General features: G+C 46.9%; 1 protein-coding gene across 2 annotated transcripts in view; it reads right to left on the bottom strand.

The window, feature by feature from the left end:
• The window catches only part of PCNX2 (pecanex 2), a 313350-nt gene that overhangs the window by 236883 nt on the left and 61329 nt on the right, over window positions 1–15138 (bottom strand). For both annotated transcript variants that reach the window (XM_059397306.1, XM_059397305.1), the window contains exons 5-8: window positions 13744–15042; window positions 8049–8196; window positions 7766–7911; window positions 5762–5855 (exon numbers count right to left, since the gene is read on the bottom strand). In XM_059397306.1, the coding sequence (XP_059253289.1) occupies window positions 5762–5855; window positions 7766–7911; window positions 8049–8196; window positions 13744–15042 (1687 nt within the window). The remainder of the gene's footprint in view (window positions 1–5761; window positions 5856–7765; window positions 7912–8048; window positions 8197–13743; window positions 15043–15138) is intronic.

Genomic DNA, 15138 nt, shown 5'->3' with positions numbered 1-15138 from the left:
AAATGAGTTGCTCAACGTCAACCAAGAAGTTCATGAATGCAGGAACCGAAACCTCGATCCGCCTACGACTGACGCTCACCTGCGTGCTCCGGGCCACTCGGGACCCCGATGTCCCACCACAGCCCCTTCCACATGGACGCAGAGCGCCACCGCCTCACAACTGAACGGAAAACAAGCCGGGAACATCTAACCTCAGCTCCGATCTCTGATTTCTCTGTGCTGAGGGTTTAAACAGTCATTTCGCAGGTTTGTTTGGGTTCTGTGGGTTATTTTAGTTTTAGTTTGAGGGTTTTGGGGGTTCCATTTCTCCACTTACAAAAAGATCAGATTCTGTATCCAAATGAGCAGGCAAGCCGCTGGTGCTCCTGGCTCCTGCGTTCCCACCTTCGCAAGGGGACGGCGTCATCTGACGATGTTGTCTTGATAATCAGTGCCACGTTCGTGAAACTGTTTCTGTCTACAAAGGGGTCAGAGTGCTCCTGCCACCAGGAGAATGAAGTGTGAGCCGTCTGACCAGTCTCACGGCCCCTTGGTTAACTCCCTTCCTCCCATTCAACTTCTCGCCGGCTCCCCTAACTGCCCCACTGGTCCGCGCCCGGTCCTGTGCGCCCACGGGCCTGCCCGTGATTGGATTTGATTCGGTTCAGTAGTTAGGGAACACCTGTCTGCAGAGGGCTGCGTGCGGGCTCTGACGCCGCACTTCCTTCCGGCAGCTACCGTCGGGGCAGACGGGAGTCCTACCCAAATGGATGAAGTGCCAGAGGGAACGTGGTAAGTCCCCCTCTAAGGGCGGCTTGGAAAAGTCGCTTTATTGTCGCGGTAGAGACTGATCAGATGAAGAAGCATAAGGAGGCAGAGTGTCCTCTGTGCTCTAAGAGATGATTACTCCAAACGCCAGGAACAAAGAAGAGCATTCAAGGCAAGGAAGAGCAGATGCTTAGAGAGGAAGGGCTGAGAGTCGGCTTGTGTGGGCTGCGCAGAGCGGAGACATGACGCACCTGGCCACGCAGGGGTGTGGAGAAACGGGCTCACTGCACCCCTGCCCAGACACGCACTGGGGGCCAACGTAAGGGCATCTCCATAGGACATGTTTCTGTGGGAAGGGCGGCTCCCCAGGAGGACACAGGGTGCGGGGTGAAGGCCTGGGCTTCAGAGCAGGAGGGACAACCAGGAGTCCTCAGGCCACAGCCAGCCACACACGTCACCTGTGGCCTGTGGTATTGCCAAAAAAAGAATGAAAACTGATAATGTGAAACAAAACAGATTTTACATAAAAGTGTGGATTTTGGATCCTTGCAGAAAATACTGGAATATCTGGTCGGGCCAGGTTTTCTGGATCAGGCCTAGGCAGACGGAGGAGAAGCAGCAGCAGCCCCCGAAAACAGGATAAACGCCCTCCCGGGGACCGCCGTGGCCACCACACCTACCCCCTGCCACTGGCCAGCTTCCCCTGCTTATTCTCCCTGCCTGGGAGCCACGGAACTCTGAGTCTGTGGCCCCCGCTGGCAGAGAGGAGCAGGGAGGGAGATTTCGGCGTCCAGGGGCCACGAACCAGCCCCTGAGGCAGAGCATGTTTCTTAGACGGTCCTACTTCCTGGGCTGTGATATGGAGCGAATATCGCCGTCCTCCATTCTCTCGCGCAGGTGAGATCCGGTAATTGATGACTCAGCCCAGTACTTCACACCTGACACATGTTTAACAAGTGGTGGCCGCCATGACCAGAATTACTGCAGGGAAATGCTTCCTTCAGGGCCAGGAACGGCCGTAACCACGCAGGAAGAGGTGTGTTGGAACACAGGTGCAAGGTGAGAGGGACGTGGCCCTTCTAGGTGGGAAAATCCTAACCTGTGGCCTTGCATGTGATCAGCTGCCTTCGGCTCCGGCACTGTTCTTTACCTTAGAGACAGAGAGGACACTCTCTCCCATGCATGCCCCTCACACAGTGGTGCATCAACATGGGGGTTAAAGTATTGTAGTTGAGGGGCGCCTGGGTGGCTCAGTCGGTTAAGCATCTGCCTTTGGCTTCGGTCGTGATCTTGGAGTCCCAGGATCTAGTTCTCCATCGGGCCCCCTGCTCAGCGGGGGGGGTCTGCTTCTCCCTCTGCCCCTCGCCCCATGTGTGTTCCCTCCCTCTCGCTCTCTGTCAAATAAATAAAACCTTTAAAATAAAATATCTCTGTTGAAACAGCCTGCTTGCTTCTATCCTACTTACAAGAGTTCTTCCTCGGTATAACCAATTCAAAGACCCAGATCATCATTCTATCATGAACTGCCATGAAAGCCAAGGCTTATTATGAATCCAAAGCAACCAGCCTCTGGGGACGGGTGGCATAGCTTTCACTGTCCCCCAATCTGGGGAGGACTCTGAGACTGCTGGGATATCCAGCACAAGCCCGTGGGACAACAGTTTAAATCCCGAAGATCATCTGACTCTGCAGAGCACTGAGCCGTTCCTGCATGAGTTAAACAGATGGCGGCCCCTTAACCACTTTCCCAGAACCACCGAGGGAACCACTTCAATGCTATAATTCTGCTAAGTGAAGGGACTTGAGTTTTGTTCTCACGCATGAAGCAGGAAGCACGGTCCATCTCCTATGCCCAAATGGACATTGAATTGCCACAACACCCCATAACCAAGTCCCCTCTAAATGACGAACCTATTTCAGAGCATAGACCGTCTGGGAACATGGATCCTCTCAAACACCGGCCTGCCCACAAGATAGCAAACACGTATATTATCCCATGTTATCTGTGAAGCATGACGAGGACAAGCTATGCGGAGCTGGGTACTATTCCTTCCTGGAGCTCTTAAGAACCAGCGTCCTGTCAAATTGCCTTGGAGAGAGGGCAGGTGGACAGAGACAGAACCTGGCATGCGAGGTGGTGGGCCAAGAAGTCTCCGTGGGGACGTTCACAGACGAGAAATGTTAGAGACAACGAGGGACATTATACAAAGCTTTTCTCGAAGGGCAAAGCTGCTTCTACAAAACTTGATCATCATTCTCTTTAACGAAGTTCGGTAATTAAACTGGTCGAACAATTTTACCAGGAACAGAGTCCATGGGAGTCATCTGTTGGTTTTCGCTGCCCTGCCTCCGTCCAGCTCATTCCAAACTTCCCTCTGTAGGGCCACCCCCGTGATTTTTTTCTGTGGAACCTGCAATCCAGCTCTGCAGCTGAGTGTAGAGCCAAGTCACATACTTGCCCTGGGCGACTGGGCTCCGGGAACGTGGCCCAGCCAGAACCCATCAGACTCAAGAAGACTCCTCGGGGGTTTATGGGAAAGAAGCCTGGTGTCCTCAATGGACTTGAATGAGAGGAGAAAACATAGGCCTGAGGCTACAGGAGGCATCTTCTGACACCAGAGCACGCATCTGACTGACAGTGGAATCGAAACACAGGAATGAGGAAGCGGTAGAGAAAGAGACACTGCACCCTTGAAAACGTCTACAAGATGCCTCCGTTGAATGACCCCAGATCCGCACAGTGATGAGACCTGTTTGACTTGGATTGTCCCGTGTGCGCCAGGAAGGGCTCTCACTGCTGTGGGCATGGGAAAAGGCGGAGCTTGGGAAGGGCTGACCTGAGACTCTCCACGTGGCTACGCGGGGCTGCTCAGCACAGACGTGCAACAGCCCCGGGCACCTGTGCGGAGCCCCGGCCTCACCTGGCAGAAAACCCTCGAACTCGGAGGACATGCACTGTGGCAAACTGAAACCCGGGCAGCTGTGGGAATGGAGGTCAGGCCACAAAAGAGCTCGAATCTGGGGAGGAAATGCAGAGGGGGTGAAAGAAAAACAAGACCTCGGGGAAATCTAAGAAAAAGGGAGAACTTAGGGGAGAACAGGAGTCAGAGGGCAGTTCCCCAGGAGGGATGGCCTGAGGAGGTGGAGCCTCCTGGAAACCCATTCTCTCTGATTCTGATTTGCACACACTACGTTTTTAGTCTTTTCAGGCCCTGGATATGTGGCCTTATGCTAACGGGCATTACTGGCAAATGCAATTAAAGTATTTACCAAGGGGGAAAGTGAAGTACATTTGTCCAGGAAAATAAAAATAAGAAAGTCTTGTAACTTTATTTTGGAATAGATAAGGGCCTGATAACTGTTCTAAATTTAGTTTAAAAACACTACAGCTTCCAACAAGGATTGCAAAAAAATGTGACAGCTTTCAAAGCTGTGTTCACACAGAATTAAGTATTTAGCTTCAGAAAGCTGCCATCTTAGATCTCTAAATCCATGAAGCCACTGCCACGAAATGTCCCACGGGCTGAGGCCGAGGTGTGGAGGGCAAACCTCCCTCTCCTCATGGTGGACATGTGCATGGAGCCTTGCCATGTTTCTGGTTGGAGAAGAATTTTGTTTTCTGTCTATTTTGACTGGAGTGTGAGCACCGGAGGGAGACAGAGGGTGAGTGAAAGGCGTATGAGTGATGGAGATCATGCCCTTGCCCCACAGGAGTGACTCAGTTTTAGGGCCCAGGTGCGTCCACGTGGACTAGGGGAACCACGGCCCGCAGCACCCATCAGATCTGCCCCAACGGCCGACCCCAGCTTCTTCAGCAGCAGGGACTACAGTGAGGGAACGCCCTGCAAGGCTGGCACACAACATCCCAGCTGGAGGGCAGACAGCAAGGTCAAAGATGAACTTTCTTCAAGGCCCTTGTGAGGCTCCCCCTGCAATTTCCTAGGCACACCCCTGGAGGGAACTTTGACCTTGGGGAGGGGTCATCAACCACAGGATCTGGAATCAAGGTTCCTGCAACTCCCTTTGAACGCTCCAGGTGTGAGGCCCAAGGCATTCTAACCACACCACAAAGGACTCCCCTATGTCTTCAAGTACACACACAAGTACATACACAAGTACACACACAAGTCTAACGACACGTACGCAGGAAACGTACTTCCTCGCTTAGGGCAAGCAACAAAGGCACGTTCACAGATTATCCTCAAAGAATCAAGTCTGGGGGCACCTGGGTGGCTCTGTCAGTTACGCATTCGTTTCTGGCTCAGGTCATGATCCCATGGTCATGAGACTGAGCCCCAACGGGCTCTGCCCTCAGCAGGGAGTCTGCTTGGGGTCCTCCCCTCTCCTCCCAACATGCACCCCAGCTCCACTGCTCAGGCACATGGGAGCGCTCCCCACCCTCTCAAAGAAAGAAAGGAAGAAAGGAAGAGTAAGATGAAGTCCAGAATGAACAATGAATTCAGTCCGCCACTGGTAAGACCTACGACTCGCCCAACGCTGCCATGAACCCAGCTATGTTCCGGATACACAAGCTAATTTAGTATCAACTTAATTAACATAATTTAGAAAGTTGGTCCATCCATTCTGAAGGAAGGAAAAGAGAACAAATACTCAGATCACCTATCTGAAAGAGAGCCACCCTTCACCAGTGCGGATGAGCGCTAACTTCACTTCTGGTCTGTTCCTCGGGACACCTTTAAGAACGCGTTCTTCTCGAGCTGCAACACTGTCTTCCCTGAAGGGAGTGCTACAGTTTGCATAGGATTCTACTTTATGTTTATGAGATTAATTCATTGTTGGACGCAGCTACTATGAAAACGGGTCAGTTTATTCTTTATTTTTCTAAAACATCAGATTTCCTTTCTCGCATAGGAAACCCACAAAGCTTTGACACCTACAGAGGGATTAACACATTCACCCCAACCAGGATCCTCACTTCATTTGCAGTCAGAGGAATCTGCATGTCCCCCAGCAACAGGACAGCTCTGGAACCTGAAACCAAACCTCCACCTACCGAGCATGAGAGAAACTATCATGATTCGACGGCAGGTGCTGGAAAGGGCCTTCTCTCTGGTTGCCAGACTTTAAGTAACAGGATCTAATTTCCCCTGGAAAACCACAAAATTTCGGCAAAGAATATTAGTCAGTTATTGGTATCTGATCATTTCAGCTTAAATTTTGTCATGTCAGAGGGAACTCATTTTAGACTGTTTTAATAATAATTGTGGGTAATCTAGGTTCATTCTTTCTATTTTTTTTCCACAGGGTGTATAACTTAACTAAGAAAATCTTCTTGACATACCTCTCTAATAACATGCTTAGACAAGCTTGCCTCAGTTACTAGACTTAATTGCTTTTCTTCAATTAATTTGCACTATCTCTTAATTCACTTTTGTATACATTTTAACCTGGGACAACTTGGAGGTTAGAGGCACCGACCACCCACATTGTTGAAAATCCACATATAACTTTTGACTCCCCAAAGACTTAACTACAAACAGCCTGCCTGTTGGTGACCAAGTCTTACCCATACAGTTTAAATATTGTATGTTTTATATGTTATTTTCTTATAATAAGGTAAGCCAGAGAAAAGAAAATGTTATTAGGAAAGTCATAAGGAAGAGAAAATGTATTTACAATCTTGCACTGTATTTATCCAAAAAAACCCCATGTACAAGCGGACCCACCCAGTTAAAACCCTGTTGTGCAAGGGTCCACTGAATTCTCTTGGGTTCGCTGTTTCATCATGGGTCAGGCCGACCGGTGGGAGCCATAACTTGGGAGTTTTTGTATCATGTGCATAAAAAGGCTTATCAGGTGTGGCTTTGCTTGGTGGTGTGCATGAGGCCATCCCCACCTGGGAATTTTCAGATGAGCCCTGGGGCAGCCCGAGCTGACTGGTGGGGCAGCCCGAGCTGACTGGTGTGTCAGCCTGGTAATGAGGAAAATCCAGAGATGGAATTAATTTGCAGAGTTAAATTAGCCCGCTAAAGAGGTTCAGGGTACTGAGGTGTGAAAACCAGTTCATTTTGTAAATGTCAGCGGTCTCCCCGGAAGAGGTTTTAGGAATACCTTCTCCAGGTGACACAGGAGTGTAATTAACCAGCTGGAATGGAGACAAAAGGACTGGACCTCAACTTGGAGGTTCCTGCCACCAAGAGATACATTAATAAGCACAAATCTCAGCCCCCTGGAGGCTTTGATAGAAGTGTTAATGTTGTTCTTTATAATGCAAAAGACTCCTTGTATTTCTGCAGATGCAAAAGCACTTCAGTCCTTAAACTACTGTTCTGCAGAGAGAGTAACCTAGTAGTTTGTGATCCAAACCTGAGATCATTTATCGAGTAAAATAACAAACATTAACAGATCTATAAGGGACTTAAACAAAAGACCCATCCTGAAAAAGCAAGAACCTATATATCCCTTATCTACAGAACTTTGAACTTGCCACTTAATATTCTTTCTTTCTTTTTCCTTTTCCCTTCCTTCCGTCCTTCTTTTTTTCTTTTTCTATTTTAAATCCTTTTTATAACAGGGCACTAAAAATATATATCAAGGTCAGATGTTCAACATACATCCAAGAAATATTTACTAGGTGCTAGGCATTCCTTTCCTAAAGTTCACAGTTGTGAGATGGACAACATCATTAATCAAATCATAGGTCAATAAATAATCAGAAGCTCAAAGAAAGAGAAGGATAAGGTGTTCAGAGACTGAAAAGCATAGGAACCTGATTAAGTCTGGGGAGTCCAGGGAAATTTTTTCCTGAATAACTGTCTTTAGAATTAAGATATGAAGGACACATAACACATTGTTAGCACGGGGATCTGCTATGTGCAAAGGCCCTGAGGCAGGAGGGAGCACACTCTGATCTAAGAACATTATTACATGTGAGCCATCACAGGACTAAGTCTTCCTGTTCCACAGTCTAACACTGAGCCTAAGGGACCACGTGGGCCTGAGAAAGTCCCCAGCTTGATCCCCTCTTCCTCATTAGTAAAGAGCTCTAAAGACTTACCATGTTCATCAATGAAGACATGCATAGCGTCCATGGACATCTCATCTTGCACAGATGTCTCAGGCCCGCTGATGACTTGCAAGACAGAACTATCTTGCTGGGAAGTTACCCGGTAGATTATTTGTCTCTGTCTACTGCCCTGGAAACTTAACATATACAGAAGTTTCAAACACTATTCAAACTCCTCCTCATCCTTAACAAACCATTACAAGCAGCAGCCAGTAAAACGAAGCGGCTGCACACTTTGCACCACCACGAAGCTAAGTAAGTAAGTTACACTCACAGGGTCGTGATCTTCGCAGGCTCCGTGAGCACGGGGCTGGTGCTAGTGTGGTCTTGACTTTGCATGTCCGGTTTTCCTTGCTTGGAACTGTGTCCATTAGGCTTTTCACTCTCCTGGATTTCCTCCTTTTTCTCAGGGGAGCCATTATCTGAAAAACATTGGTCTGTGTGTGAACATAATATTAAATAAGAAATTAATGAGAAGGCGCTTGCAAATAAGTTACCAAAACTGAAACAAGAATAGACAGAAAATCTATATAGCTCCGATGAATTCAGAATGTGTTTCACTCAATTTTAATTTTACTAACTATGAAATACCTAAATATATTTGAAAAACGTAACTGTATATATGTTGGAGACAAGTTACGTAGACCTCTACAGACAGCATCTACTTTATGGGCAGATTTCGGGATTCCCTAGACATAACTCCAGTGACCACTGGCCTAGCTGGTTGAAAAATCACCCGTTTAGATTACTTGGGCTTGAAAGGTTCATAGCTCATAAGTGGACAGCATCAGATGGAAAATAGATTTCATAAGCAAACCTGGCTATTTTGGAGCAAGGTCCCATTTACCGCTTTAAAAAAATCTTTTATCAATCCTTCCTTCTCGCTCATTCTCCAGGTCTAGATTTTCAAGGTAAAGGCGGACTCAGTCCCTCCATAAGGTGGACACTCAAGCCCGGCTGACATTACATGACAAACTTGGCCCCATGGAAGACACAGTGAGGCCGTACTCCTGTTTCTTGCCCTGAGAGTATTTTAAGGTGAATAAGGATGCCAAGACAATGGGTACAGATTGGTCATTTGACTTTTCACAATCCTCCTTAAACAACGGACCAAAGTAAGTCTTAGCTTGCATCACTATGCACAGCAGAATCCACGGCTAGGGGTCAGCCCTTCCTTGTCTTAGGATATATACCCCAACAGTCGTTTTTAGGGTTACAATGACCTCCCTATTCCCCAAACCAAAGATCCCAAGAGCTACCTTCCTCCAAGGAAATTGTCTAAAGAACACAAGTGAGTGGTTTGAACTTCAGGTCCTTTCGAGACATGCCATTCGAAAAGCCCACCAAGATCCGCCGGGACCCTCAACAAGTAAAATGGCGTTGGCTACCCTGAGATATGAATCACATCACTATTATATAACAAAGTTTTCATCCTCAGACTTTGAGAGAAACATTGCTGGTTTCTATGTGAGTCCTGGAGATAAACATTCCCAGCACATCTGTGAAACTACCATGATACAGAAATGTTTGCCTCTCATTTGACAGCTTGTCAAGATAGAAGTTTTCACAGTTTTCAAGAAACACATTTGTGAGAAAGTGCTATCATAACAAGTGGCTTTGGCCAGTGATCATATTGCATATGTAACTGTAGAAAGCCATCGCAGACCGCCCTCCCCGCTCACTGCATGTAGCTGGACTCAATTGTCCATGCCTCTTTCTCATATTTTAGCCTCTCTTTCTCTTAAATGGGTACATTATATATGTCAACATATGGACTATTTATGTTCCTTTTTCCCTCGAAAATAACACATAAAAAAAAAGAAAATAACACATTAACAGGGACTTTCTGCCTATAAAAAATGGTGCACATGAACTGTATGTAATTTAAAACTACAGAAAAGAAAAAATTTTAAATCACTCTGAACCCCACCATGCTGAAAACAGGAGCCGATTTGATACTTAGTACACCAGCCAATTTTTTTTGCAAATATACTTTTCTGTTTTATAAAAAATAAGTCATAATGTAGATACTTAATTATGTTAAAGTTCAATAAATATTTAATGAGATTAGATATTCTTCTATATCATCTAAAAATGGTAGTTAGATATTACATTGTACAGCATAATTTACTGAATTAGACCCCTATTGTTGTAAATTTAGGTTGTTACCATTCTTCATTCTTTGAATAATCCTTCAAAAAGCATCTCTACCTACATTCATGATTTTTTCTCAGAAATTCTAGAAGAGATTGAATATGAAATAGGAAGTGGCCAGATGCCCAGCCCAGGAAGCCAACATACGATGTGTTAAGTCAGACTTGTAGGAAGTCAGATCATTATTTTTAGCAAACAGTCCAGGAAGCCAAATAATTACCCCTGTAATAATTGGCGCAAAATGGCCAGGACTTGATTAATTACTGAGAGCTTCCCTGGTTTTTGTCCCTGCTTCCAGCCAAAGAAAACCAAATACGTTCCCATGACCAATCCCAAAGGATGCTCTAATTAGCCTGCTTCTAGCTCCCCAGCCTCCGGTCAGAGCATACCTGAAGCCTCCCCTTTCTCCACTACAAAGCTTTCCCACTCCTCCTCCTGCCTTTGAGTCTCTGCCAAAACACAGGGAATAGTGGCTGACTCCCTTGCCATCGAAATCTCTGAATAATGTATTGTCTTTGCTTCTTCTCATTCGAGTGGTCTTGGTTTATTCCCACAGAGTAAAATAAAGGTGATCAAAACAAAATGAAATGAAAACATGGTTTTAAAGGCTTTTGATAAGAGGGTAGTTTTTCATAGCCTAGAACCTTGTTATAGACCCAAGGCCTGAGGATAACCATAAAGCCCTTTGCGGGGAGGACCAGGGCTGGAGATACAAGAATACCATAGAGAGAACTGAGAAATCATGTATATTACAATTGTGTAAAGGTCAAGCATTATTTCACTATGAAGCAGGGGAAAGATGAGGACATATCGCCTAGGCTGCTGATATCACTCAACACTGTCATGTTGTTTTAGAAACACATTCTGAAATTGGGTTTTTAGATTACAACACATAGCAAGTTATTATGTAGAGATTGAGGAGCAGGGAGATATTATCGATCTCAAAGACACAAGGCACCACGGAAATAGCATTTAATTTGCCTCCTTTCATTCTTGCCTTTCAACAACTAAAAGACTTATGTCCTTCTCTTTCATCCTTCAGTTAAAAGCCTCTGTCCTTTCCCGGAGGAGGCACATAATCCAGCCAGTTCCTCCCTCCCGGCTGTACCTGCAGACTCCAGACAATCAAGCCTGTTCTTTCCACAGAAAACCTTGTAGCATCCCTAATTTCTTTGCACACCCCTCGATCTCCAATTTTATACTGTTTGGATTAATTGTGGTTGGCTGAAAAATTCAAGAAGAGCAGGAACTTGAGTGGACAAATCCAATAAATCTTACATATGGCCTGAGGGGAAATTCTGAATAAAAGGCTGAAATTGATCATGGAGCAGGACTTTTCACTTACTTTCCTGATTGGGTCCTCACAGCACATCTGTAACATATCCTTATTCCTGCTTTACTGAAGAAATTGTGACTCGGACGGATCTAGTAAGTTGCCCAACCTCATCCAGCTGGTGCGGCAAAACCAAAACCTGGCCCTGGGCTCGGAGCTGTTGCAGCCTGTGCTCTGTCCACCATACACACTGTGTCCTGGGCAGACACAATGTATGGGTCAGCGCTGTCCAATATGGTAGCCAGAGGCCACGAGGGGCTATTTAAATTTAATACCATTAAAAATTCAGTTGCTCAGCTGCACAATACCCATTTCATGTTTTTAACAGCTGCCTCTGGCTACTGACTACTCTACTGGGCAAGCAGATAGGGGGCTATTTCCATCACTGCAGAAAGTTCCACCGGACGGTGCTAATCTAGATGCACGAATATTTACAAAAAACAGATGAAGGCCTATATCCTGTATCAGAGAGATTTTTTTTATCTCCCAGTAACCAATGCTTTCTTACACTGCCTGGGTTTGTTAAAATATTTATCTGAATTTTTCCTGTTCTTCTTACTCTATATTGAAAATCTTAGATATATAGATATAGTAAAACAAAGAATACATTCCCTTTACATAAGTTAAATACCCAGACTTAATGTGTTTTTAAGCAAAGGTGGGGCAATTAGCAAGCGCAGTAATCTTTTTGGCAAAGCACCTGAGAAGCCAAAGAAACAAGCAAACTGCTGGTCAGTGCCAGCACGGAGGCAGAGCGGCCTCTGGCTGTCCCAGAGAGCAGGGAACAGCCAGGGACAAAAGGACAATTCTAGCACTAAGGGCGAAGAGCTACAGCAAAGGACAGGAGCTGCCAAGTTCACATATAGCTACCAGCACCCAATCTTACCACAAAGACACTATTTTACCGGACACATAAGCAGAAATGTACTCAAAAATCACAGGAAAGTGGACATTTATGATGTGGGACACAGAAGCAGAAGAAAATTATTAAATTTCCTTACCCACTGACAAGCCCTTGAAACAGGCAGAGTGATATTCCTCTGGGATTCAACTACCCCTACCTGAACACTTCGCTAAGGGCAGAGGGCGATCCTAGCCTGACTGACTCCTACCCCCTACCAGGATCCTGAAGTCTACTCTAACAACTCCTTTGGAAACTTTATTGCTAAACCCTCCAAGATTCATGTTGACAATCATTCCCAAGCATATGGCCCACTGATATACATCTATAGGAACTCACAAAAAGGTTTTATTACTGGTAAGAATAACCTTTTTCCCAACAATAGCTAGCCCCGCGAAGTCCTGGAAACCTTGCTTCCAGAATTCTTCAGAGATCTAAGCCATCCCTAACCTTACCCTTCCCAACTTGCAAGAATATAATGGACCACCCCTCACAACCCTGGGCAGCAGCTCTTTCTGACCATGGGTCCTGTCCCCGTGCTTTAATAAACCACCCTTTTGCACCAAAGATGTCTCAAGAATGCTTCTTGGTCATCAGCTCTGGACCTCACCCCACCGAACCTCACCTATATTCTGAGACTTCATTATTCACAGTTAAAAGATTTTGTAAAAACTCTAGTCCAGTAACACCCTTTTGCCACTGAGGCTGTTGAGCCCAGGGATACTAAGCAACCTGAAAAGAAATGAATCTGACATCCATCAAGGAAGTAGAGTCTGTGGGAGCATTGGCTCTGGGTCAGGATTGCCTGGGATCAAAGCTCAGCTCTGGTACTTCTAGACTTCCTAGACTCACTGGGGGAGGTTAGTGAAACTCTCTGAGCTTCATCTGCAAAAGAGAAATAATAGTACCATAATGTAAGGTTCTATGAAGAGAAATGAGGTAAGACGAAAGTAGCTGCATAATTCACTGTTCAAACTGGGAACGCCTCTGAAAGTGAAAGGCGGTGCTGTGGCTAATTGTGGTGGCAAAACGGGGTACATGAGGACCCTCGGGGGCAAACCACATCGGACAGTCATTCCTGTTAATACACGTGAAGTGCTCAGGGCAGTGCCTGGAGTACACTGAGGGCTGCGTGTTTATTATAACTATGTTGACAAGTCGGGATGATTGCAGAGTTCTGCATACAATGATCTTAAAATGGAATTCAACAGGAAAGTGGGTTCAGCTTATAGAACTGTGCTTTACAATCAGCTCTCCCAGCCTGCATCTGCTCCATAAAGGGAGAGGACTCTCCGGTGAGTTCTTGTCACGGTGATAAAATATAATTGCTCATTTCCTTAGAAATAAATATTGTTACCTTCTAGGGAAGCCAAACATTCATTACTCTGCCTTAAATTTCCTGCTAGAATAAGCGAGTTTAATACAGGCTCAACCCACAGCTTCATATTGGCCCATCTGGCAATTACCAATAGTATCACCAAGCAGCAATGACCCGATACTTGCAAAACCAAATCACAGAAGCTCGTGGAGTAGGGATCGCCTTCTCGGTGTCATCAGGACCGAGCTGATGTGGCACCGTACCTCCGACAAGCCCACTGTCTTGGTTCTGCTCTCCTGGGTCATTCCTCTGGCCAGACGCCGTCAGCTTGGAAGTATTGATTGACTCTAATAGGGACACAAATTCCAGGAAGTTGGATTCATTCGGAATCTGTCCTTCCTTAGCCTCTAGGTCAGATTTAGAAGTTGGCATTGTCTTTTCTTTATCGTTGACCACTTCTGTGGAACTTTTGCTCAGGAAAACATCTGTCCCACTGTCCACACTGAGAACCCGGGTGTGTCTCTTTTCATGGCTAGTTTTACAAGATGATGGGTCAAGGTTAGCCTGGCCTTCCTCTGCCCCCTCAGACACAGGGACCTCGTGAGGTGCGAAGAGGGGGTTTGTTTCACAGCGGTCTCCCGGAGAAGGACTGCCATCCTTGGTGGCATTTCCGCCCTCCCCAGATTCATAGCCAGAACACTGATTGGATGACACCTCCACCATCAGTCTCTCTGGGGTCCTGTCGCTGCCGTTGTTTTCGGGACACTTAGCACCTCCTCCCCGATCCTCAGAGAGCTCCAGGGTGATGACAGGAATTCTCATCTGCTCCGTGTTGGGAGGACTGGCCACCCCTGGGGTGGCCGGCTCTGCATCAGACTTCAAACCAGCTCCCTCGGTGCCGATCACCTTCAGGTGGAGCGAGCTCTCCAGGTCCGTCATGGAGTTCGGGGTGCTGCTCATGGTGATGACGATTTTAATGGGTTCATGCAGACTCAGTGGGTCTCCAGGTTGAGAAGTATCAATAAGAGTGACAGCTACCTCGCTGTCCGAGCAGTCCGCTTCCTGGGTCCGGGGAGGGTCCCCATGCCTGGTGGCATCCAGCGGCAGGCATGCAGCTCTGGCGATCACCGTGTCGCACTGGGGGCAGCTGCTGCTCAGGCTGTCTGCAGGTGACTGGCTTTGCAACTGTTCCTGTAAGGAGCCCTGGGCATAAATCACAGGTTCTGGACTCAGGACTGAATTCTCACTGCCCCAAGGCTGGAAGGAAACATCCGTTTCTAGTAAGTCGTACTGAGACAAGGACAGGTGTGGCAACTTCTTCAAGGCTTCCTTCTCCACTAAGCCACCCTCGGATCTGTGGCGGAAAGGGGGCTGCGCCCTGCCTCCTCTCTCCTTCACTCTATCACTGACTCGTGTTTCTGCCACAGCTGGCCTCCTGGGTCCTGCAGGCATGGTCACGGGGTCCGGGCCGCGTTCTTTAGAAACAGCTGAGCTTTCCATTTTAATGCCAGATGAGGTAGATGACACTGGTGCCACCGCGTGGTCTTCGGAGAGAACGACACCTGAAACGAACAGCAGGAACTTTCTTAGCTGTGGAGATGGATGACTAATGTCCCTGCACAAGGCCTCCTGATAAGGAAGCTAAGAGCCGCGCTGGC

This window comes from Mustela nigripes, chromosome 4, assembly GCF_022355385.1.
Source record: "Mustela nigripes isolate SB6536 chromosome 4, MUSNIG.SB6536, whole genome shotgun sequence".
Lineage (NCBI taxonomy): Eukaryota > Metazoa > Chordata > Mammalia > Carnivora > Mustelidae > Mustela > Mustela nigripes.
This window is presented reverse-complemented; position numbering and strand designations above follow the sequence as displayed.